Genomic DNA, 21,638 nt, shown 5'->3' with positions numbered 1-21,638 from the left:
GTCTTTAAATCTTTAGTCTTTTTCTCTGCTTTATCTTTCTCATCTTTATCCCTATTCTCGTAGTACTGTGTAGTAGCCAATATCTGGGCCGACGAAGAAACAGCCCATGAACTCTCAGAATCCTTCAACTTTTTACACAACTCGGGAAGCAAATTATGAACAAACTTATCTACGAACAACCTTTGGCCACCTTCCGTACTCATATCCTGACCACTATGATCGTTGAAAGGCTCTTCGAACCTAGTGAAGAAATCAGACACACTTTCATCTTTCTTCTGCTTACACGCTGCTAACTTATACCAATTCACTCGCATAGCAGGCATCAAAGTCTTCATAAAATTAATAATCCTACCAGGGAGTTCCACAACTAAAGCCTTAGGTTTAGCTCCACCACCCTGTCGACCATCCGCGGCAACAATATTCACCCATGTATCACCGAACTCTTGCACATGATTCTCGTGACGAATCTTCGCCCACAAAGGCTGAGGAACCACATTACCAAACATGTCTATATTGGCTAAATTCATGATGCACGCATCAGCTGTCTGAGATAACTCTTTGTAGTACCCTGCAGGATTTTTACGAGGATCAGGTAGAGTCTGTTTAAGAGCCAGAACTTCAGCTCTCTTCCACGGAACATGTACCCAAACACGCTGAAAATGAGCCGGTACAGCTTGAATAGCATTAGCGACATCAGCCTAAACTGCCTCCTTCCATACCTGAGGAACTTCTCTCATTGGATACTGTCTCGCTTTTCTCCTAACCGAAGGATCAGGCTCAAACAGTGGCTGAGAAGGACACTCGCTCCTAAGCGCAAGTAACGTCGCAACTGCTTTCTGAACACCGGGACCCACTATCGTCCCTTTTGCGAACTCGGACTGTACATTAAGTAACTCCGGGGGGATCTGACCCAACTCACTATCTTCCAATTCTTCACGGAGGAAAGCACACATGACATCAAAAACATATCTTTGCTTAGGTGGTTCCCACTGTAGGAAAACATCCATAACTGTCTCTAAATCCTACTCAAAACATTCGAAACCCATCTACGAGCCAAAAGATCTAACACCGTCCGTTCTTCAGGACTAGGAAGCTGGCTACGTAATTGTTTACGCGCAGAAACAGGGGTCACACTCAATGACCCAAAGAAAGGAGACAAAAGACCAGTAACAGTATCAGTCATTCTCTGTCGAACAGAAGGAGAAGCTGTCATAAGGACAGGAGACAAAGCATTATGAGATTAAGCAAATGGAGAAGCAGTAGCAGAAGGAGTTGCAAGTACAGGAGAAAAAGGCAAAGGAGTTTGAGGCGGAGCTGATAGCAAAGTCGCGGCCCCAGAGAAGGCTGCGCCGTAGGAGAAGGAACCAGCTGAAGAGGAGCTGGCGGCTGAGCAGCAACTAGAGGCTGAACAGCTGGAGGTTGAGGAGGTGCCGTAGCACTCTGCACATAAGGGGGTGGCAATCTCAACATATGTGACATCAAAGGTTCCTTTTCAGGGTCCTTTGTTGCACCTTGTAGAAGAGGTGACAAAACCGGATAACATTTATCGACGGCCATATTATGTTGCCTATGCATCTTCTCAATCGCTTGATCTTCTTCATTATCTTTAAACTGCCTAGCAGCTTGCATTATCGACATACCCTTTTCTCTCTTATCTCTTTTCGCTTGTTTAATTTCTCTCTGTTTGGCTTCCTTACGCCAAAGGGCTTTCTTCCTAAATAATACAGCTTCCAAATTATTTAAAATCTCAGTGTCATAGCTACCATGTTTGGGCCATCGTAAGACACCATCTTTCCTAGTGTAGCGGACCCACAGTTCATTATACGTAATGGGGCCCACGCCATGTTTAGAATAGAGCTCATAAGTCGGAGTTCCAACCGGAGGTATCGGACACGAGTCCTTCAATCGGGAATCCCTATTACAACCACAACAAAATATCTTTCTAATTTTGCTAAGACCAGGCATCTTCGCTCACTAATCTAGCTTCAAACTTCAAGGGATTACCAAAAAACGATAGTCTCGCAAATATACGAGTCCCTCGGCTTTGGCGCTTGCAAGTACCAAATCAAAGATCCAAGGAAAACCCAAAACTAAGGACTGGGAGCGACCCACTTATACTTAACTGAGGTATCAATCACGTCACCAGAAGAACCGTCTATCGTCTCGCTCTACAAATCGTCACAAGGGGGGTCCAAGACAGGGCGACAGTCAGGGCAGCAAACCTTCGTAGCCGTCAGGAAAGCGGGAAGCCTCGCAGCAAAAACCTTAAGTCCACATTCGACATGCCGGGGTCGATGGAGTGGGGGCCCTCTTCCAGAATTTTCTCACGAAGCTCCTCACGATCTTCAGGCTTGGACCGGTACCACTGAAGTCGCCCTACGTTGGGCGCCAACTGAAGAACTGGGTTTTTAGAACCCAGCGGCGCCAGGGGCACGCCCAAATTCTTCGGGTTCACCTGTCTTAGAACACAGAGACACAGGATACTTCTCGGTGACGTCAAAGATCAAATTTATTGGTTGCAACCAGGAACAGAAGTCTACGAAGTACGACACGAGTAGGTTGGTCAGAGACTGCTCAATCTTCGTATAGCGAGACATTGTCTTTTATGCCAAAAATCACATTCCGGACAAACACCCACTATTTACAATTTGTCCAATCATAGGCATCATTACAAGAGGTTTCACATGAAGACAAACCTACTTTTCAGTTGTGCAGCCCACCATCAATTACACGGGAAAGCCCAACATTCTTTCTCGAACAGGCTGGACAAACCCATAATAAAGGACCACAACCCATATCATAAATAAGCCATAAAAGAAGGAACAGAAACAGATGAGAAGTAGGATAAAGGGTGTATGCGTGCATACCAAACTTTACAATCTCCTGTGATCTGATCCTTAATCTTGATCAGCTACCGGACAAGGAACTGGCTTAGCAAGGTCAGCTTCAGGCAACGAGGTCAGTTCACTCGGGTCATCTAAGAGTCAGCACAAACTCAAGCTAACGTGTACGTGTACTAAAGACTCGTTCGGCCGTAGTCATCGGCCTATGTGAGGGCAACCACAAAATGGCTGCCATGCACAAAATGGAACCCGAGGGTTCAGAACGAAATCCCTAAATACGTAGTGAATCCATTGGTCTAACATGACGAAAACACTCGTACTTGCCGCACTCACTAGTTACGGTTCGCTACTATCAAATTTGTAACGAAACCATGACCTTTATGAAACGGGTTCAGAATTCACGGAACCTCACTTCTCTAAGCACTCATCTTTATCACTTTATCCATTTGTGTTTCTGATATAATTTGTAAATTAGAATGTTGTTTGAGACTGACTTATATGAATCTAAACTTTCAGAAATACAATTATGTGTATGTGTCTTAATCTTCTGTTGAAATCTTGTCTGCTGCCCTAACCTCGTAACTGTGGATTGAATATTCAAGACTGTTTTTCTTCTTTTCCATATAGTGGTAGGAGATCTTTTGATATATTCAGTTCTCCTTTGCCTCCTGATCAGACCATTGTTTGTCTGTATTATAAGTTATAGATAAACAACAATAAGGGAGTTGAACCTTATGAGTAAGTCCCAGCCTCCGTAGAGGGAAGGAAGGTAAGTTTGTTAACCACAAATCAGGAGGACGTCCTTTGTCCTTGAGAAGAACCCTCACTCACCAACCTAGTTGGTGACATGCTTCATCATCGGGGTCCCACCCGGATAGCCAAATGCCATCCAGGTGTGCTGCGACACCTGATTACAGTGGAGCTGGTTTGATTCTTTTATATGTGCAAAGAGGGAAAAGAAGTGCATTAAAAAGTATCCTATACTACCCACTCACGGAGTTTATTCTGGAGTGTCTCGGGTACTATTAAAATAAGAGGCACCTGTTGCCCTGTTAGGTGGGCTGTCGGTGTAAAAACTAAAGGGGTGTGAGTTTAAAAAGATCTACATGTTTCAACCTATGTGTAGATTTACAGGTTTTCGTCAGGACCAAGTGGAGTACCTGCGGGACGGTGTGCGCACGCTAAGGCGCACCCTATCCTCGTTGGTGACAAATGTAGAGTCTCAAAATGAGTCTCCAATAAAAAACGTAGGTTTCTTCCTGTGATTCCTGGAAAAAACTGGGAGCGCTAATATTTACGGCTCCATGAGCAACCCCGGACTGGTAAAATCCTTGCTACGATTTGTGGCGGGAAAGACGGGCGCCGTTGGTGCCTATACCGTCCTGGCGGGTGCTCCGTGGTGTTACCCTGTATTATAAGTTACCGAGGTCCTTCGGGTAATATTGGGTTACCCTATTGTTTTGTGACCACATCAAAGTTATGGAGGCAGAGTATTACACCCAAAAAAATGAAGGATGCATGCAATACTTCAAGAGACCTTCTTTAAATTGTAAAATCTTTCTTCCGTCCTGATGCCTGCAGTGTATAGACCATTCCTTCTGCTACCCTATTAGAAAATGTCTCTTTTCTTTTTGGAGAATAAAATGAATAAAATTCAGGGTTTCACGCTGGGCCCAATTAATTCAGATACACAATGGGACTTGCCAGCTAATTCTACCTAATTTCACAAGATTAATCTATGCAGGTGACACTTGGCTGCAAACCTGGGTCTCTGGGTGACCATTCCCACCTTGAGTGCTTGCTAAAACCCAGTGGTGGCTGCTACGTGGAAGCAGCTGTGGGGCGGTAGGGAGGGGAGGGAAGGCGCTAGTGGGAGGTTAAGGGATTGGGCTAAAAAAATCATCACTAACCTCCCAGCCAGCTGGCCGACTGCCGCCGCATCTCCTGCGTCCTCTTTCTGGCTTCTTGGGGGAAGCAGGAAGCATTAGGGCTCCTACGCTCCCCGCAGCCAATCACAACGCTGAAATGCAGCATTGTGATTGCTCTGAGCGCCGTGACACTGCGCTCAGCCAGGGGCTGGAGGGGTGGACATGTTTTCCACGCAGGCTGTAATATAGAATGCATGGAGAACATGCTATGTATGCATGACTGTTTAGCTGGCCCGAGAGGCCAGCAGATCACTCATGCTCACATAAAGAGTGCAAACCACTCCTGCCCCTGCTCTGAGCGCAGCCCCATCCCACAAAGACGCCACAACAAGAGAATTTAAAATGATAATAACCTAAAGTTATTATCATCCTATTTTTCCTTTTTTACACTGCACAAAGCAGTGGGGCAACACTCCTCTGCCTTAGTTGAGGAGCCGCCACTGGTAAAGCCATTGTATCATTAATACAGTATTTAATTAGGTCTTCAAAACCTCTCTAGGAAAAACGACAGTTCCCCGCAGTGGGAACAGGCCAATCTAATACCTCTTCTGAAGAAACCTATGGAGGACTCCTCAGTTCTCTGCAACTACAGGCCTATTCCTACATTACCAGCTGTCTCTAAGATGCTGGAGAAACTGATTAATAACCAATTGTCGGATTATCTCGAATGCTTTGAGTTATTACTGCCCTCTCGGTCTGGCTGGGTTCCAGCCAAGGCAGAGCACAGAAATAGCGCCGATTGAGGTTTCAGAATTGATCGTATCATATCTAGATCCAGGTCAGAGCGCCCCCTTCATATTGTTAGATCTTTTGTCCGCCTTTGACACAGTATCTCCTCTGGCATTGGTTCAGAGGTTAGCTGACGTTGGCATGTGTGGGCCAGCCATTCAGAGGCTCAAATCTTTCCTCGTTAACAGGAGTCCATGGGCATCACTTGCCAATTGCCATTCTAGCAATAAAGCTCTTAGATATGGGGTTCCAAAGGGGTCTTAAATGGGCGCTAGGAAATCTAATGTTTATATGGGCCCAGTGGTGCCATTCAGGTCTGATGACACTTAACTTATCCTATCTGTGGGGGGAAATGCAAACATCACACAACAGGCTTTCAAAGACTGCCTCCACCAGGTAGTGTTTGGATGAAGAACATCAGATTGAAAAGTACCTCTGAGAAGGTCGAGTTCCCGTTGTTTGACCCAGTTCAAGAGGATTGATCCAACAACTGCTAGCCGAAAGAGCAAGTGCTGGGCTCAGTGACCAGGAGTTGTCCCGGAACCCGCCAAAGTAGTTCCCTCTGTCAGAAGAGGCCATACTAAAGTATTTACAATCACCTATATGCTCCTATCTCTCTTCTTGCCGTTTGCTTATGTAATTATTCTCTTCTTGACCTGTACCATGTTTATTTACAGTGCCTACCAGTTGCATCTCACCTACTTGTGTTACTCCTGTAAAGAGCTCTGCCGTCCCAAAGGGAGTTCTTTTCGCTTTATAAATCTCTAAAAATAAAATAAATAAAGTAATGGTGGGGAAGAGTAAATGTTGGGGGAAGTAAATGTCATGTTTAAGTGTTTGTGTGGTGAAGTAAATGTGTCAAAGTAATGTGGGGAAGAAAAGGGGACACTGCTGTTACAGATGTGCCCATAGCACTTCCTGTCCTCTTCTGATGTAATTTCCTGGTTCAAAGTTTAAAAGCAGCTCATGAAAAGGAGAGCAAGTTAAGCAAGATTAATGCAGACATAAAAGTTACAAGTTAGGCCAACTTAAAAGTATTTTATCAATGAATGTTTGCAGTACCAGCATATTTGGTTTCTGCAAAAAAAAACTGACTGTTTTGTTGTTTGGAATTGTGCTAGAATTTGAAAACTAAGGTTACATTGGCTGCAAAGGCTAAAATACTACCAAAAATATGCAGCGCAACAACCATCTGCTGTTGTCTCAGGCTACGTGCAAGTAACTGACCCAGCTCTGCCCTTTTATTTTCGTTCTGGTACTTGCAGGCACGTACTTGTAAGGGAAGTTCAGAGTTATCTGCTGTTGATGTTTTTTATGCAGAAATATCGTAAACCATATCTATCCATGTTTGCATGTATTTATAAAAGCTGAAAAATACTGGACTGTCTTATTGTTGTGATACGCTTGAAGGCCGGCCGATAGCTGTGCATATGGGAGATTAAAAAAAGATTTCCTAACGAAGCTTACATGGCTGTACATGTGGGGATTTGCTAATACTGCTATGCTAATATTTTCAGGTCAATATATGGTTTATTGTACAGACATATGGGTGATGACTTTCCGAGTTCTGATTTGGCGCTCTTTTTTTAATGGCATGTCACTATTCCTTATTTATCTGTTTCAGTAGTGCTCCAAGGAAGGAGGAGTCAGCCCGCCTCCTAACGTCAAGACCAATTTGATCCTTCTAAATAGTATAAATCAAGTCTCGCACGCACACTCCAAGTTCAATTATATACAAAATACACAATGTCTTTAGAATTCTCCGTTTTTTGTTCTTTCTTTTCTTTTCTCTTTAGTGCCCAGCCATCGTGTGTTTCGTCGTATCCATAAAAATATTTTTGGGGTTGTAGTGTGTGAACATACACACCACATACCAATATTCATGCTAGTAATGGAAACCAGAGACGATTCTCCCAAGCCTATGGCTGTGCTGTAGAGAGTGGTGTCATTGTGTATACTTTCACTTTACACCAACTGCATTTGGGTGTATAACATCACCCCAAATATAAAGTGAATACATATGTCTACATCAGTTTCATACGTCTCTATTCGAATATTTCATCCTAAAAGACAACCTTAAACACAACCATCATCCTAAAACACATCTTACCCAGATTCAAAGTTAAAAGCCATTCTGTCATTACATTAGATACTTGAGCATATAACGGGATGATTACATAGCAATTCATATCACTCTAAAACCACAGAAAAATACAACAAATAAAATGGGTGTAGTTTTGGTGGCAGACAAGAGCATATCTAACATCGGAATTAATAACTAATATTAAACCTCTATCTATGTCATTAGCTCTAATAATCCATGACCAGCCCAGAAACTTTGCTACTACGATTACCACAGGTTCCGTTGTATCAACCCTCACAATCCGCAGAGCCTCCAGCCCCACCCGCGGTCCCATATTTTTGCAAATTGGTTTAAGCCATTTATTCCGGGGGGCAGAGTGTGCTGGGAATACAAAGAATATGTCTACATAGATTAACTCTTAATATTCAGAGTACATGCATATAATGATGTGAGACACGGTGCAATTCATAACCCACATTTAGTGGTAGAAATTATGAGGACAATGCACCTATTGCTGATGTAGATATAAGAATCGCAAATTCGGGCTGTGGACACAGTATTTGCCCTAAGGCGCATACGTTGTGTCCACAGGCAAATGTGTATTCCAGCCCTGAGGGAGTCCTGGGAAATACCCGATACGACAAAAAACGTGTTGTTTGGGCACTAAAGACAAATGAAAAGGAAGAACAAAAAACGGAGAATTCGAAAGACATTGTGTGTTTTGTATATAATTGAATTTGGAGTGTTTGCTCGAGGCTTGATGTATAATATTTGTATATGGCTTATTGTATATGCCGCCTTAGCACACTAAGACACCACGGTGCGAATATACGTTTAACACTTAAATAAAAGGGAAAATATACTAGTTCCAACTTAATTTCTTCACCACTCAAAAATCTGGATAAGTGCCAACAGGAGAAAAATAAATGCGGCCGAATCCAGTCTGAAATGTCACAGCTGTATCCCCACTTATAACGAGAAAAGGAACACTGCAAACGCCAGGGTGTAAATGAAAGCGCCCGTGTCCGTGTGTCGTGGCCCTTGCATCGTCTTCCTCTCGCCTGTCTGTTTCCGAGCTGTGCGGGTTGGGGGCTCAGGCGATGCACGGGCCGCCCGCCCGCCCGCCCGCCTCTGTGGGAAGCCGAGCTCAGGGGCAGCTGGTCGGTACTCCCTGCGTCTGACTCGGGGATGGACAGTCATCGGCGTGATGGCGAAGGATCCCGCCCCCTCCTCCCCACCCAATGCGACGAAGGGCCTCAAGTCTCCCATATCGCACACATATGTATTGGCCTGCCATAATTAAAAAATCTCGAAAAAGTGACACCCCGGCGGCGGAGAGACTTGTAAATACGTCTTGGGCCGCGGAGTGGGGGACCCTCTGAAGGTCAGGGTTGGGCGGGGCACCCTGCACAGCAGGGGCGCAGGGCCTGTGTTATACGTCAGGCCTGGACCCACTTTGAGGAAAGGGCCCGGAGAGGGTGCAAATCTGATGACCTTTTCATCCTTCAGAATCCTTGTAGGGGACCGCAACTAATTCCAAGTCTATCAACAGGAAGTGGTTAAATAAAAATGATTTTGTATTTCCCAACTACAATTACTGTTTTCAAACGCTTTGAATGATGGAAGTTATAATATAAGGTGTACTTGTAAAGAGCACATTCACCCGTGGACATCTGGGCACCAAATAACAGATGTTTATTTTTACCCGTTTTAGTGACCTCGTAAGGATAAACGTCTGCGTGCCCCCGCTGGTATTGAGACGTGTGCCCTTGGGTGTGGCAGTGGAGTCCTGAGTCAACCGGCTCCCTGATCTTGGTGGTATAAAGCGCCCTGCCCAAGATCAGACAGTGACAGCCTCCGGTAGCCATGACTTCACTGCAGCTGTGTGCTGGCGTCGAGCCGGTCACACGGGTCTCTCTAATCCCGACAGCATGGACGCGGCCTCCCGCAGTATTCGCTCACGATCACACGGTATGCTCAAGTGTGGGAGCCGGTTTCAGAAACACATCATCTCCTGCCCCACGGCTGAGAGAGGGGGGCAGGTTATTCCTCGAGGGTCTCAGCCTCTAGCCTTTGGGCCTAGGGGCAGTCAGTCTGTCCCCACTGACCCCCACCTGAGCAGCTTGTCAGTAAGCGCCCATCCCCCCCCCCCCCCCCCCCCCCCCCCCCCGGGCGGATCGGAGCGCATTCCTCCTCCTGGGGGGCGAGGCCGCAGGGTTCCTGCGGGTGCTCGGCGCGGCTGGAATGAGGAAAAGGCGGCGGGCAGAGGTGCCTGCCTGTGACCCTGTGTGCAGGCATCCCTGCCTGCGAGGACGCAGGCACCCAGCGGCCTCGGGGCTAACGGGTTATACGAGTGACTGCGCCATTTCCTGAGAGAAAACTGAAGGAAGAACTTTGGAAAATATAGATGTTTTGAGTGGCTCTAAGTCCAGCACAACCGGTTCTTCATACCTGTGCTCTGGGAGCTATATATACGTTTCAGTCGCAGAGCGCAAGTGTAGGGCTGCAGGTCAGAGAATTCATTTGAGAGGCCCATTGCCAGGTGTTACAGGCCCCTTTAGGACAACAAGTCCCACAATGCATTGAGCTAGGTGAGTCGTGACAGCCTGCAAGAGGCGCCACGAGGCCCGTCACTCTGTCCATCTGGCCTGCTTTTAATATTACTGCTGCTCTGTGTGACCCCGTTCGCCTCATCTACCTCGGATCAAGAAAGAATGACATCTAAAATCAGGGTTACATCCCCGTTTGTATTCAGATTTTCCATATTTCATTATTTTTGCTGCGAAAAACGGATTAAAAAATCTCGAAAAAGTGACGCATCCGCGGCGGTAGGGGCTTGTATTCCCCCCCCCCCCCCCCCTCCCCTCTGTGATCTCAGAATCAGTATCTGATCTTTTTGGCGCTTCGCGCGTTCAGTGGCCCCGTGCGCGCGCTCTGCTGGCACCTACTCTTTATTTCGTTTACCTTCAGGGTTTCAGTAAGACACATACACACTCCTCGTGTACACAAATAAATATACATTCAGATACCGAGAGGGAGAAATACACAAAGTCACGCATGTAAACAGATACACACAAACATTAAGATACAGAGGGGGAGGAAGGCACACAGTCACACGTGTAAACTAACAAACACATTCACATACAGAGAGAGAAAAACAAACACAGTCACACATGTAAACAGAAACATTCAGATACCGAGAGGGAGAAAAACACACAGTCACACATGTAAACAGACACACAGACAGAAACATTAAGATACAGAGGGAGAGGAAGGCACACAGTCAGATGTGTAAACAAACAAACACACAAACATTCACACACAGAAAGATAAAAACAAACACAGTTACACATGTAAACAGAAACATTCAGATACCGAGATGGAGAAAAACACACAGTCACACATGCAAACAGAAACATTCAGATGCAAGGTTAAGGCATGCACACCGTAACACGTGTAAACACACATACACAAATATTTAAAGACACAGAGAGAAAAATAAACAGTCACGTGTGAACTAACAAACATTCAGAGAGAGCAAAACGAACGCAGTCGCGCATGTAAACGAACAAACACACAAACGTTCAGATACAGATAGAGAAAAATGCACACAGGCACTCATGCAAACTCAGAGAGAGAGAAACGCAGTCACACATGTAAACAAACGCAGAAAACAATCAGATACAGAAAGAGAACCGCACACACACAAACATTCAGATGCAGAACAGAAACGCAAGCAGGTAGGCACACGCACAAACATTCAGATGCAGAACAGAAACGCACACAGGCACACGTGGGAACACACAGACCCAACGCACGCTCGGACAGTGAGGGGGTTGCTGGTGTGGGGGTTGTCGCGTTGTCCTATGAAAGGGTCCCGGGTCCGAGCCCGGAGCCGGGCTCGTGGGTGAGACCGCGGGGTGCGCCGGTGCGGGAGAAGGCGACTCTCTTCCCTCGCCGCTCTTCTCGCTGCTCCTAATTAATCACAATATTGATTTAAAGTTAGGTAAACACTGCGCACACCTTCCTTGCAGAGAGTGTCTGGCAGCCCTGAGCCGAGAGGAGCGAGGAGGAAGTGAGAACGGGGTGAGGCGGGGCGGGGCGGGGAGCCCCAGCCACCCAGACGGTGAGACAGCTCAGCGGCGGATGCGCCTGCGGCCAGACCCGCGCGTCTCTCTCACTGGTGGCAGGAATCAGTGCTCCAATTACATAGCGCTTCCCGAGGCACTTCGGCGTTTTTATGCGCTGTTTAAGCACTAAAGATTAACTTTAGAATGGGGTTTCATTTACCGACCATGGAATGTTGAAAGGCTGGCTCTGCCTTGCTATGTTCTCAGACCTCACAATGTGATTCGCGTTTTACTCACAAGCTTCTGCTGGGGGCGTAGGAAATGAAATAGAAGAATGCGAACACAGCTTGGTTGTGGCAGAACGAAACGAGAAAAGGCAGAATAAAAGCGTAGTGCTTAGTTCTCCTGTTTTTCACAATCAAACTAATAGTGCAGCAGTCAGCTCCGAGAAGGACTCGTTCCTTGGCGCTTTAACAATCATTTTTATCACAGCGCTATGGCTCTCCTTTGTCTGGGGCCGCTGAAGGATAGGAGGCAGGGCCAACCTTATCGAGGTTTGAAACAGGTTCCCACGCTGCCCCTACTGTAGGTGCAAGAAGTCGGGAGGAGGGGTGGTGTAGACCCCAAAATACCCATATTGGATCTGAATATGGGTGGATGAGCAGCAAAGATGACTTTCATTTGTCACATCTGCTGTGCCTCGAAAGACCAAGGTCAAAGGTCAATCTAGTCTGTTGACAAATTGCGGCTTATTTTAACATGGCACTGGTCTCTGTTTCCAAATTGTGAGTATTAGTAAAGTGAAATATGTGACAATCTTACTGGGAGTTTAAAAGGAAAGGCTACAGGATGTCGTTGTTTCTAACACACATTTATGTCCATAAAATGAACTACACACATTTTTCAAATTACATCAGGTGTTGGGAACGCCCCAATGGAACTCCTTTTTTTGTAATTCCGAAGTTCAACGAAACAAGAATCAGATACAAAGATTTTATTTGAATTAAGACAAGACACCTGGTGATGTGCAAAAGATAACTATTCACTGAAAATTCATTTACTCACCTTAGCTTTTGTGCCTATTTAACAAGTTTAGCAGTAAACCCGGAAGGTCCTGATTGATATATACTTGCACACAGGTGTGCGTTTACCATGTCTTTGGTATTCACAAATGATGAGTTTACATTTATTAATAGTAATGGTACCACTTGTAGACTGGGCACTCCTGCCAGACACCCGAGCATTTAAAGATAGGCCTGTCCTGGCTTTTTATGTGAGCAGTTCTATGTAGCGACTATAGAGTCTACCAGGCTTAAAAGGACTATTAGTAAAATGAAACTGGTAGTTTGTGAATCCCAAAGGCAGAGTAACCACACACAAAGCTCTGTGACCCAGGTCCAGGTCTGTGAATGACAGGTCGCTACCACCCCTTCCTTGTTTTAGTGACATATGTGTGACCTTTGGTTCCAACATGCAACATTGGCTCCATCTTAGACCTCTCAGGGGTCCGGCTGAACGGGCGTGGCTCAGTTCCTGCACCGGCTCGTTGTGTGATGCTTGCATTTGTCTGCACCCCTCTGTGCTCAGTGCAGTATTATTGGTGGCAGCGCCAAGGTGACCTGGTGGGATATTTGACTGGCAATACAAAGGAATAATAAGGGACACAAATTCGAGGTTATGCGAAAAAGAAGGAAACTAGGAAGAAATGAAATCGATGCACCCCGAAGCCGGGTGGGAAAACGTGCAAATAAACAGAGTTACGAGGAGAAACCAAACAGAATGGAATAAGAGTTGGTGCCAAAAGTAGAGGTGGGCATACGAAACACGCGGAAAGAAGGAATCCGTGAAGGGGGAAAGGCCAAGGTGTCTCTGTGTCGGGGAGGGGCCCGGGGGAGGTAGTAAAGCCACCCTGCCCGGCGCTGCTGGGCTTGGCAGGGAGAGAGAGCCACCTTTGGGGGTGGGAGGAGATGCAGTGATGCAGGTGTCTGTTAAGTGGCACCCCTACCAGGCGCTGCTGGGAGTAGAGTCTATGGCCCGAGGCTTGGCAGGGAGAGCCACCCTCAAGGGAGGTGGAGAGAGGTGGCAGTGAGGTGACCCTGTAAAGTGGCTGCTCCTGGGGCTTGGCAGGGACAGAGCCACCCTGGGTGGGTGGAGAGAGGTGGCAGTGAGGTGACCCTGTGAAGTGGCTGCTCCTGGAGCTTGGCTGGGACAGAGCCACCCTGGGTGGGTGGAGAGAGGTGGCAGTGAGGTGACCCTATAAAGTGGCTGCTCCTGGGGCTTGGCAGGGACAGAGCCACCCTGGGTGGGTGGAGAGAGGTGGCAGTGAGGTGACCCTGTGAAGTGGCTGCTCCTGGAGCTTGGCTGGGACAGAGCCACCCTTAGGGGAGGTGGAGAGAGGTGGCAGTGAGGTGACCCTGTGAAGTGGCTGCTCCTGGAGCTTGGCTGGGACAGAGCCACCCTGGGTGGGTGGAGAGAGGTGGCAGTGAGGTGACCCTATAAAGTGGCTGCTCCTGGGGCTTGGCAGGGACAGAGCCACCCTGGGTGGGTGGAGAGAGGTGGCAGTGAGTTGACCCTATAAAGTGGCTGCTCCTGGGGCTTGGCAGGGACAGAGCCACCGTGGGTGGGTGGAGAGAGGTGGCAGTGAGTTGACCCTGTAAAGTGGCTGCTCCTGGGGCTTGGCAGGGAGAGAGACACCCTTAGGGGAGGTGGAGAGAGGTGGCAGTGAGGTGACCCTATAAAGTGGCCGCGCTCGGGGCTTGGCAGGGAGAGAGACACCCTTAGGGGAGGTGGAGAGAGGTGGCAGTGAGTTGACCCTGTAAAGTGGCTGCTCCTGGAGCTTGGCTGGGACAGAGCCACCCTGGGTGGGTGGAGAGAGGTGGCAGTGAGTTGACCCTGTAAAGTGGCTGCTCCTGGGGCTTGGCAGGGAGAGAGACACCCTTAGGGGAGGTGGAGAGAGGTGGCAGTGAGGTGACCCTATAAAGTGGCCGCGCTCGGGGCTTGGCAGGGAGAGAGACACCCTTAGGGGAGGTGGAGAGAGGTGGCAGTGAGTTGACCCTGTAAAGTGGCTGCTCCTGGAGCTTGGCTGGGACAGAGCCACCCTGGGTGGGTGGAGAGAGGTGGCAGTGAGGTGACCCTGTGAAGTGGCTGCTCCTGGAGCTTGGCTGGGACAGAGCCACCATGGGTGGGTGGAGAGAGGTGGCAGTGAGGTGACCCTATAAAGTGGCTGCTCCTGGGGCTTGGCAGGGAGAGAGCCACCCTGGGTGGGTGGAGAGAGGTGGCAGTGAGGTGACCCTATAAAGTGGCCGCGCTCGGGGCTTGGCAGGGAGAGAGACACCCTTAGGGGAGGTGGAGAGAGTTGGCAGCGAGGTGACCCTGTAAAGTGGCTGCTCCTGGGGCTTGGCAGGGACAGAGCCACGCTGGGTGGGTGGAGAGAGGTGGCAGTGAGTTGACCCTGTAAAGTGGCTGCTCCTGGGGCTTGGCAGGGAGAGAGACACCCTTAGGGGAGGTGGAGAGAGGTGGCAGTGAGGTGACCCTATAAAGTGGCCGCGCTCGGGGCTTGGCAGGGAGAGAGACACCCTTAGGGGAGGTGGAGAGAGTTGGCAGCGAGGTGACCCTGTAAAGTGGCTGCTCCTGGGGCTTGGCAGGGACAGAGCCACCCTGGGTGGGTGGAGAGAGGTGGCAGTGAGTTGACCCTGTAAAGTGGCTGCTCCTGGGGCTTGGCAGGGAGAGAGACACCCTTAGGGGAGGTGGAGAGAGGTGGCAGTGAGGTGACCCTATAAAGTGGCCGCGCTCGGGGCTTGGCAGGGACAGAGCCACCCTGGGTGGGTGGAGAGAGGTGGCAGTGAGTTGACCCTGTAAAGTGGCTGCTCCTGGGGCTTGGCAGGGAGAGAGACACCCTTAGGGGAGGTGGAGAGAGGTGGCAGTGAGGTGACCCTATAAAGTGGCCGCGCTCGGGGCTTGGCAGGGACAGAGCCACCCTGGGTGGGTGGAGAGAGGTGGCAGTGAGGTGACCCTATAAAGTGGCCGCGCTCGGGGCTTGGCAGGGAGAGAGACACCCTTAGGGGAGGTGGAGAGAGGTGGCAGTGAGGTGACCCTGTAAAGTGGCTGCTCCTGGGGCTTGGCAGGGACAGAGCCACCCTGGGTGGGTGGAGAGAGTTGGCAGTGAGGTGACCCTGTAAAGTGGCTGCTCCTGGGGCTTGGCAGGGAGAGAGACACCCTCAGGAAGCGGTGGAGACGTGACTCTATTAAGTGGCCCGGCAGCGGCTGTTTGACGAGCCAGCTAGCCCCGGGGCTTGGCATAGGGCGAGCTACCCTGGGTGGGTGGAGAGAGGGGACATTGAGGTGACCCTGTAAAGTGGCTGCGCCCGGGGCTTGGCATGGTGAGGTGACTGTACAGTGGCACCCCTGCCCGGCGCTGCCGGCTGACGAGTCTGGGTCCCGATGCCTCCTGGGACGAGCCCTCGAGCCTTGGCACGGCACCCTTTCCAGTTACGAACTAGGAGGAGCCGCGGAGCCCAGGCACCTCGGGTGTCATTGGAGGATCCGCTCCCGCGGAAATGATAAATAGGGAGGGAAACAGGAACTGCCAGGCAGAGCGGCCGAGGAGCTCCTGCTGCAAGGGAGTGAGGAGGGCGAGAGGGAAGAGTGAGCAGTGGAGAAGAGAAGACGAGCACACAGCACAGGGCAGGGCCTCTCAGACAGCCTGCTAGCCGCCCACATGGCCTCTCTCCTGGCCTCCTACCCCTGGGCCCCCGAGGGCCTGGACTGTTCCTCCATGGACGGCGAGCTGTCGGACGGCCTCTCACCTCACCGGTCCCCCGCCCCAGGGGGGGATCACAAGGCGGCGGAGACCCGGATCCGAAGACCCATGAACGCGTTCATGGTGTGGGCCAAGGATGAGCGGAAGCGGCTGGCCGTGCAGAACCCGGACCTGCACAACGCCGAGCTCAGCAAGATGCTGGGTAAGGACCAGGGCCACTCTAGCAGGTTACTGCCTTCTCCAATCGGAGTGGGCTTAGGGGATCCAGCACCAGCACAGCACCAGGCAAGAGGCTTGGTAAAGTGATCAGGGCACTTACCGGTGATTAATGCCTACTGAAGGGAGAAGACCTCTATACAGAGGCCAGCAAGAGGCTGGGTACAGTGATCAGGGCACTTACCGGTGATTAATGCCCACTGGAGGGAGTACACTTCTACACAGGGGCCAGCAAGAGGCTGGGTACAGTGATCAGGGCACTTACCGGTGGTTAATGCCTACTGGAGGGAGAAGAGACCTCTACAGAGAGGCCAGCAATATGTCATTAGGGCAGTTATCGCTGGTTAATGCCTTCTGCGTGAGGGGTAGTGTGCGGGTGCAGCAAACTGACAGAATTCACCTCCCAAGATGCTGGGTGGGTAAGAGCACGGTCATTATCACTCGTTAATGCATTTGGCAGTCAGTGGGTGAGATTTCAGGTTTCACTGCAGGAGTTTGTTGTCTTCAGTCAGCCGTGCAGGTTTACTCGCCCCTCATAGGTACTTCCCTGTTTTCTGTCATCTTTTATTCTGTACTTTGTGATCCTCTGGGATGACCTAGTGGGTTTCTGCACCTGCTGCAAATGCATTGCTTCGGTTTAAGAAACTGTGTGTGGTATTAGCATCGGCTGTAAATCACAGCGCGGCGAAGCCACACAACAGTAGCGCTGTTTAAAACAATATCATCATGTTTATTATTTAATTTCCTCTAACGAGTTAAACAAACAGCACCCACCAAGATAAGTAAATCGCAGTTTCCGAAGCCGCGTGGTTGGTTCCACGAATTCGTAGTTTCTGCTTATTTTAGTAAAATTCTTCAATTGCACCTGTTTTGAAAAAACCGTTAGATGTCAACTCTCGGAGGTGCTATGACCCTTCTATGATTGTTTCGACAGCATTGCAGTGCTAGTGCCTCCTTCAGATCACTAGCGCCGAGATCACCATTACTAGTGATAGCGCCAGGGCCGCCATTGTTATCACTGTTGCTATTAATGACCGCAGCGCTTTTATCGGTGTTATCATTTTTCACGCACCCATAATATCCCTCCCTTTTGCTGGTGTTCTCGAGACTGCTTCCAGAAGTGCCAGACCCGTGTTTCACTGTTCTCGAGTGCCAGACCCGTGTTTTACTGCTGTTCTCGTGACTGCTTCCAATAGCGCCCACCTCCTATTCACTGGCGTTCCCCTGACGGCTTGCAATAGCGCCCACCTCTTATTTCACTGGTGTTCTCGCGTCTGCTTCCAATAGCGCCCACCTCTTATTTCACTGGTGTTCTCACGTCTGCTTCCAATAGCGCCCACCTCCTATTTCACTGGTGTTCTCGCGTCTGCTTCCAATAGCGCCCACCACTTATTTCACTGGTGTTCTCGCGTCTGCTTCCAATAGCGCCCACCTCTTATTTCACTGGTGTTCTCGCGTCTGCTTCCAATAGCGCCCACCACTTATTTCACTGGTGTTCTCGTGTCTGCTTCCAATAGCGCCCACCTCTTATTTCACTGGTGTTCTCGAGACTGCTTCCAATAGCGCCCACCTCTTATTTCACTGCTGTTCTAGATACTGCTTCCAATAGCGCCTGCCTCTTATTTCACTGGTGTTCTCGAGTCTGCTTCCAATAGCGCCCACCTCTTATTTCACTGGTGTTCTCCTGACTGCTTCCAATAGCGCCCACCTCTTATTTCACTGGTGTTCTCCTGACTGCTTCCAATAGCGCCCACCTCTTATTTCACTGCTGTTCTAGATACTGCTTCCAATAGCGCCCACCTCTTATTTCACTGCTGTTCTAGATACTGCTTCCAATAGTGCCCACCTCTTATTTCACTGGTGTACTCCTGACTGCTTCCAATAGCGCCCACCTCTTATTTCACTGGTGTTCTCCTAACTGCTTCCAATAGCGCCCACCTCTTATTTCACGGGTGTTCTCGAGACTGCTTCCAATAGTGCCCACCACTTATTTCACTGGCGTTCTCCTGACGGCTTCCAATAGCGCCCACCTCTTATTTCACTGGTGTTTTCCTGACTGCTTCCAATAGTGCCCACCTCTTATTAATTTTTTCTGTGTTTGTTTTTTGTTTTTTATCCTTATCTTGCGGATATATAGATAAGGAGGCTTTGGGAGTCTGATGGTTATTTGTTCTGAGCCTTCACTGCCCCGTTGTTATCGGTTGCCCTTGGGGAGTATATTATTATGACCAATCAGTTTACTCCTATCACCCTTTATCGTGGTCAATAATTCCGGTGTTTGGGAGAGGAGCTAGCCTGGTAGGCTACTCGGCAGTAATCATTCCTGCCTGGAATTATTGTCTCCGCTTTAATCATTGGATTTTGTTTTTCAGTGACATAAAGGAGTTAATGGTTTGTCTGGTAGTGTTGTTCCCAAATTTCCCAGAAACTTATTTTCTTGGAGTTTTTCCCTTTCCTATCAAGTTTGTTAGTTTTTATTACAGAATTTAGCCAGCTATCATATGTAGGCGGTGCCGGTTTAACCCAATTGATGCAGATCTCTCTTCGTGCCAACAAAATCAACATGAACATCAGACTTTCTTGCTTGTTACTTAGCTTACCTATATCAGATTCTATGTTGTTATGTATCCCAAAAATAATGAGAGGTGTACTTACAGTTATGTGGGTTCCCATTACCATGTTTAGCGTCTTACCAATCTCAAGCCAGTAGGGGGAGAGTGCGGGGCAGTTCTGGAACATGTGGACGTCATCTGCTTTTGCCTCTCCGCACTTAGGGCATGACTTTATGTTTGTGCCTTTAAATTTAGACAGTCTTTTTGGGGACCAATATGCTCTGTGTAATGAAAACAAGTGATTCCTTTTTAATGAGGCTGGGTTTACACAGGACCAACATTTTTCCAACAATTTCTTCCAAATAGACTGTAGGTCTATGTTTTGATCCGGAATATCTTTTCTCCATATTATTTCCGGGACTAAGAAATCTTCTTCCAATAGCGCCCACCTCTTATTTCACTGGTGTTCTAGAGACTGCTTCCAGTATCGCCCACCTATTATTTTAGTGGTGTTCTCCTGACTGTTTCCAATAGCGCCCACCTCTAATTTTACTGGTGTTCTCCTGACTGCTACCAATAGCGCCCACCTCTTATTTCACTGCTGTTCTCGAGACTGCTTCCAATAGCGCTCACCTCTTATTTCACTGCTGTTCTTATGACTGCTTCCAGAAGTGCCAGACCCTTGTTTTGCTGGTGTTATAATGACTACTGTCAATAACACCCTCCCCTTGTGCTACTTGTATTAACATGACTGCTCCCACTTATTTCAGACCCATGTTTTACTGGTGTTATCGTGAATGCTCCCAACAGCTCCAGACCCGAGTTTTACTGATGTTATCGTGATTGCTCCCAACAGCTCCAGACCCGTGTTTTACTGGTGTTATCGTGATTGCTCCCAACAGCTCCAGACCAGAGTTTTACTGATATTATCGTGAATGCTCCCAACAGCTCCAGACCCATGTTTTACTGATGTTATCGTGATTGCTCCCAACAGCTCCAGACCCGTGTTTTACTGGTGTTATTGGGATTGCTTCCAGTAGTTCCAGGCCTGTGTTTTACTGGTGTTATTGTGAATGCTCCCACAAGCTCCAGACCCGTGTGTTACTGATGTTATCGTGATTGCTCCCAATACTTCCAGACCCGTGTTTTACTGGTGTTATCGTGATTGCTCCCAACAGCTCCAGACCCGAGTTTTACTGATGTTATCGTGATTGCTCCCAATAGTTCCAGACCCGTGTTTTACTGATGTTATCGTGATTGCTCCCAATACTTCCAGACCCATGTTTTACTGGTGTTATTGTGATTGCTTCCAGTAGTTCCAGACCTGTCTTTTACTGGTGTATTGTGATTACTCCCACCAGCTCCAGACCTGTGTTTTACTGGTGTTATCATGACTGCTCCTAACAGCTCCAGACCCTAGTTTTACTGGTGTAATTGTGATTGCTTCCAGTAGTTCCAGGCCTGTGTTTTACTGGTGTTATCGTGATTGCTCCCAATAGTTCCAGACCCGTGTTTTACTGATGTTATCGTGATTGCTCCCAATACTTCCAGACCCATGTTTTACTGGTGTTATTGGGATTGCTCCCAGTAGTTCCAGACCTGTCTTTTACTGGTGTATTGTGATTACTCCCACCAGCTCCAGACCCGTGTTTTACTGGTGTTATCATGACTGCTCCTAACAGCTCCAGACCCTAGTTTTACTGGTGTTATTGGGATTGCTTCCAGTAGTTCCAGGCCTGTGTTTTACTGATGTTATCATGACTGCTCCTAACAGCTCCAGACCCTAGTTTTACTGGTGTTATTGGGATTGCTTCCAGTAGTTCCAGGTCTGTGTTTTACTGATGTTATTGTGAATGCTCCCAACAGCTCCAGACCCGTGTTTTACTGGTGTTATTGTGATTGCTCCCAATAGATCCAGGCCTGTGTTTTACTGGTGTTATTGTGATTGCTCCCAATAGATCCAGGCCTGTGTTTTACTGGTGTTATTGTGATTGCTCCCAATAGTTCCAGGCCTGTGTTTTACTGGTGTTATCGTGACTGCTCCTAACAGCTCCAGACCCGAGTTTTACTGATGTTATCGTGAATGCTCCCAACAACTCCAGACCTGTGTTTTACTGGTGTTATTGTGATTGCTCCCAACAGCTCCAGACCCGAGTTTTACTGATGTTATCGTGATTGCTCCCACAGCTCCAGACCCGAGTTTTACTGATGTTATCGTGATTGCTCCCAATAGTTCCAGACCCGTGTTTTACTGGTGTTATTGTGATTGCTCCCAACAGCTCCAGACCCGTGTTTTACTGGTGTTATTGTGATTGCTCCCAACAGCTCCAGACCCATGTTTTACTGGTGTTATTGTGATTGCTTCCAGTAGCTCCAGACCCGTGTTTTACTGGTGTTATCATGACTGCTCCTAACAGCTCCAGACCCTAGTTTTACTGGTGTTATTGTGATTGCTTCC

At 48.4% G+C, this 21,638-nt stretch overlaps 1 protein-coding gene across 1 annotated transcript in view; it reads left to right on the top strand.

The window, feature by feature from the left end:
* The first annotated feature begins 16,260 nt into the window (after positions 1 to 16,260).
* The window catches only part of SOX7 (SRY-box transcription factor 7), a 36,010-nt gene continuing 30,632 nt past the window's right edge, over positions 16,261 to 21,638 (top strand). Inside the window, exon 1 of the mRNA XM_086926180.1 lies at positions 16,261 to 16,614. Coding sequence (XP_086782306.1) covers positions 16,371 to 16,614 — 244 coding nt within the window. The 5' untranslated portion in view covers positions 16,261 to 16,370. The remainder of the gene's footprint in view (positions 16,615 to 21,638) is intronic.

Source organism: Lissotriton vulgaris, chromosome 6, assembly GCF_964263255.1.
Source record: "Lissotriton vulgaris chromosome 6, aLisVul1.2, whole genome shotgun sequence".
NCBI lineage: Eukaryota > Metazoa > Chordata > Amphibia > Caudata > Salamandridae > Lissotriton > Lissotriton vulgaris.
The sequence above is the reverse complement of the archived record's forward strand: the minus strand, read 5'-3'. Positions and strand labels throughout refer to the sequence as shown.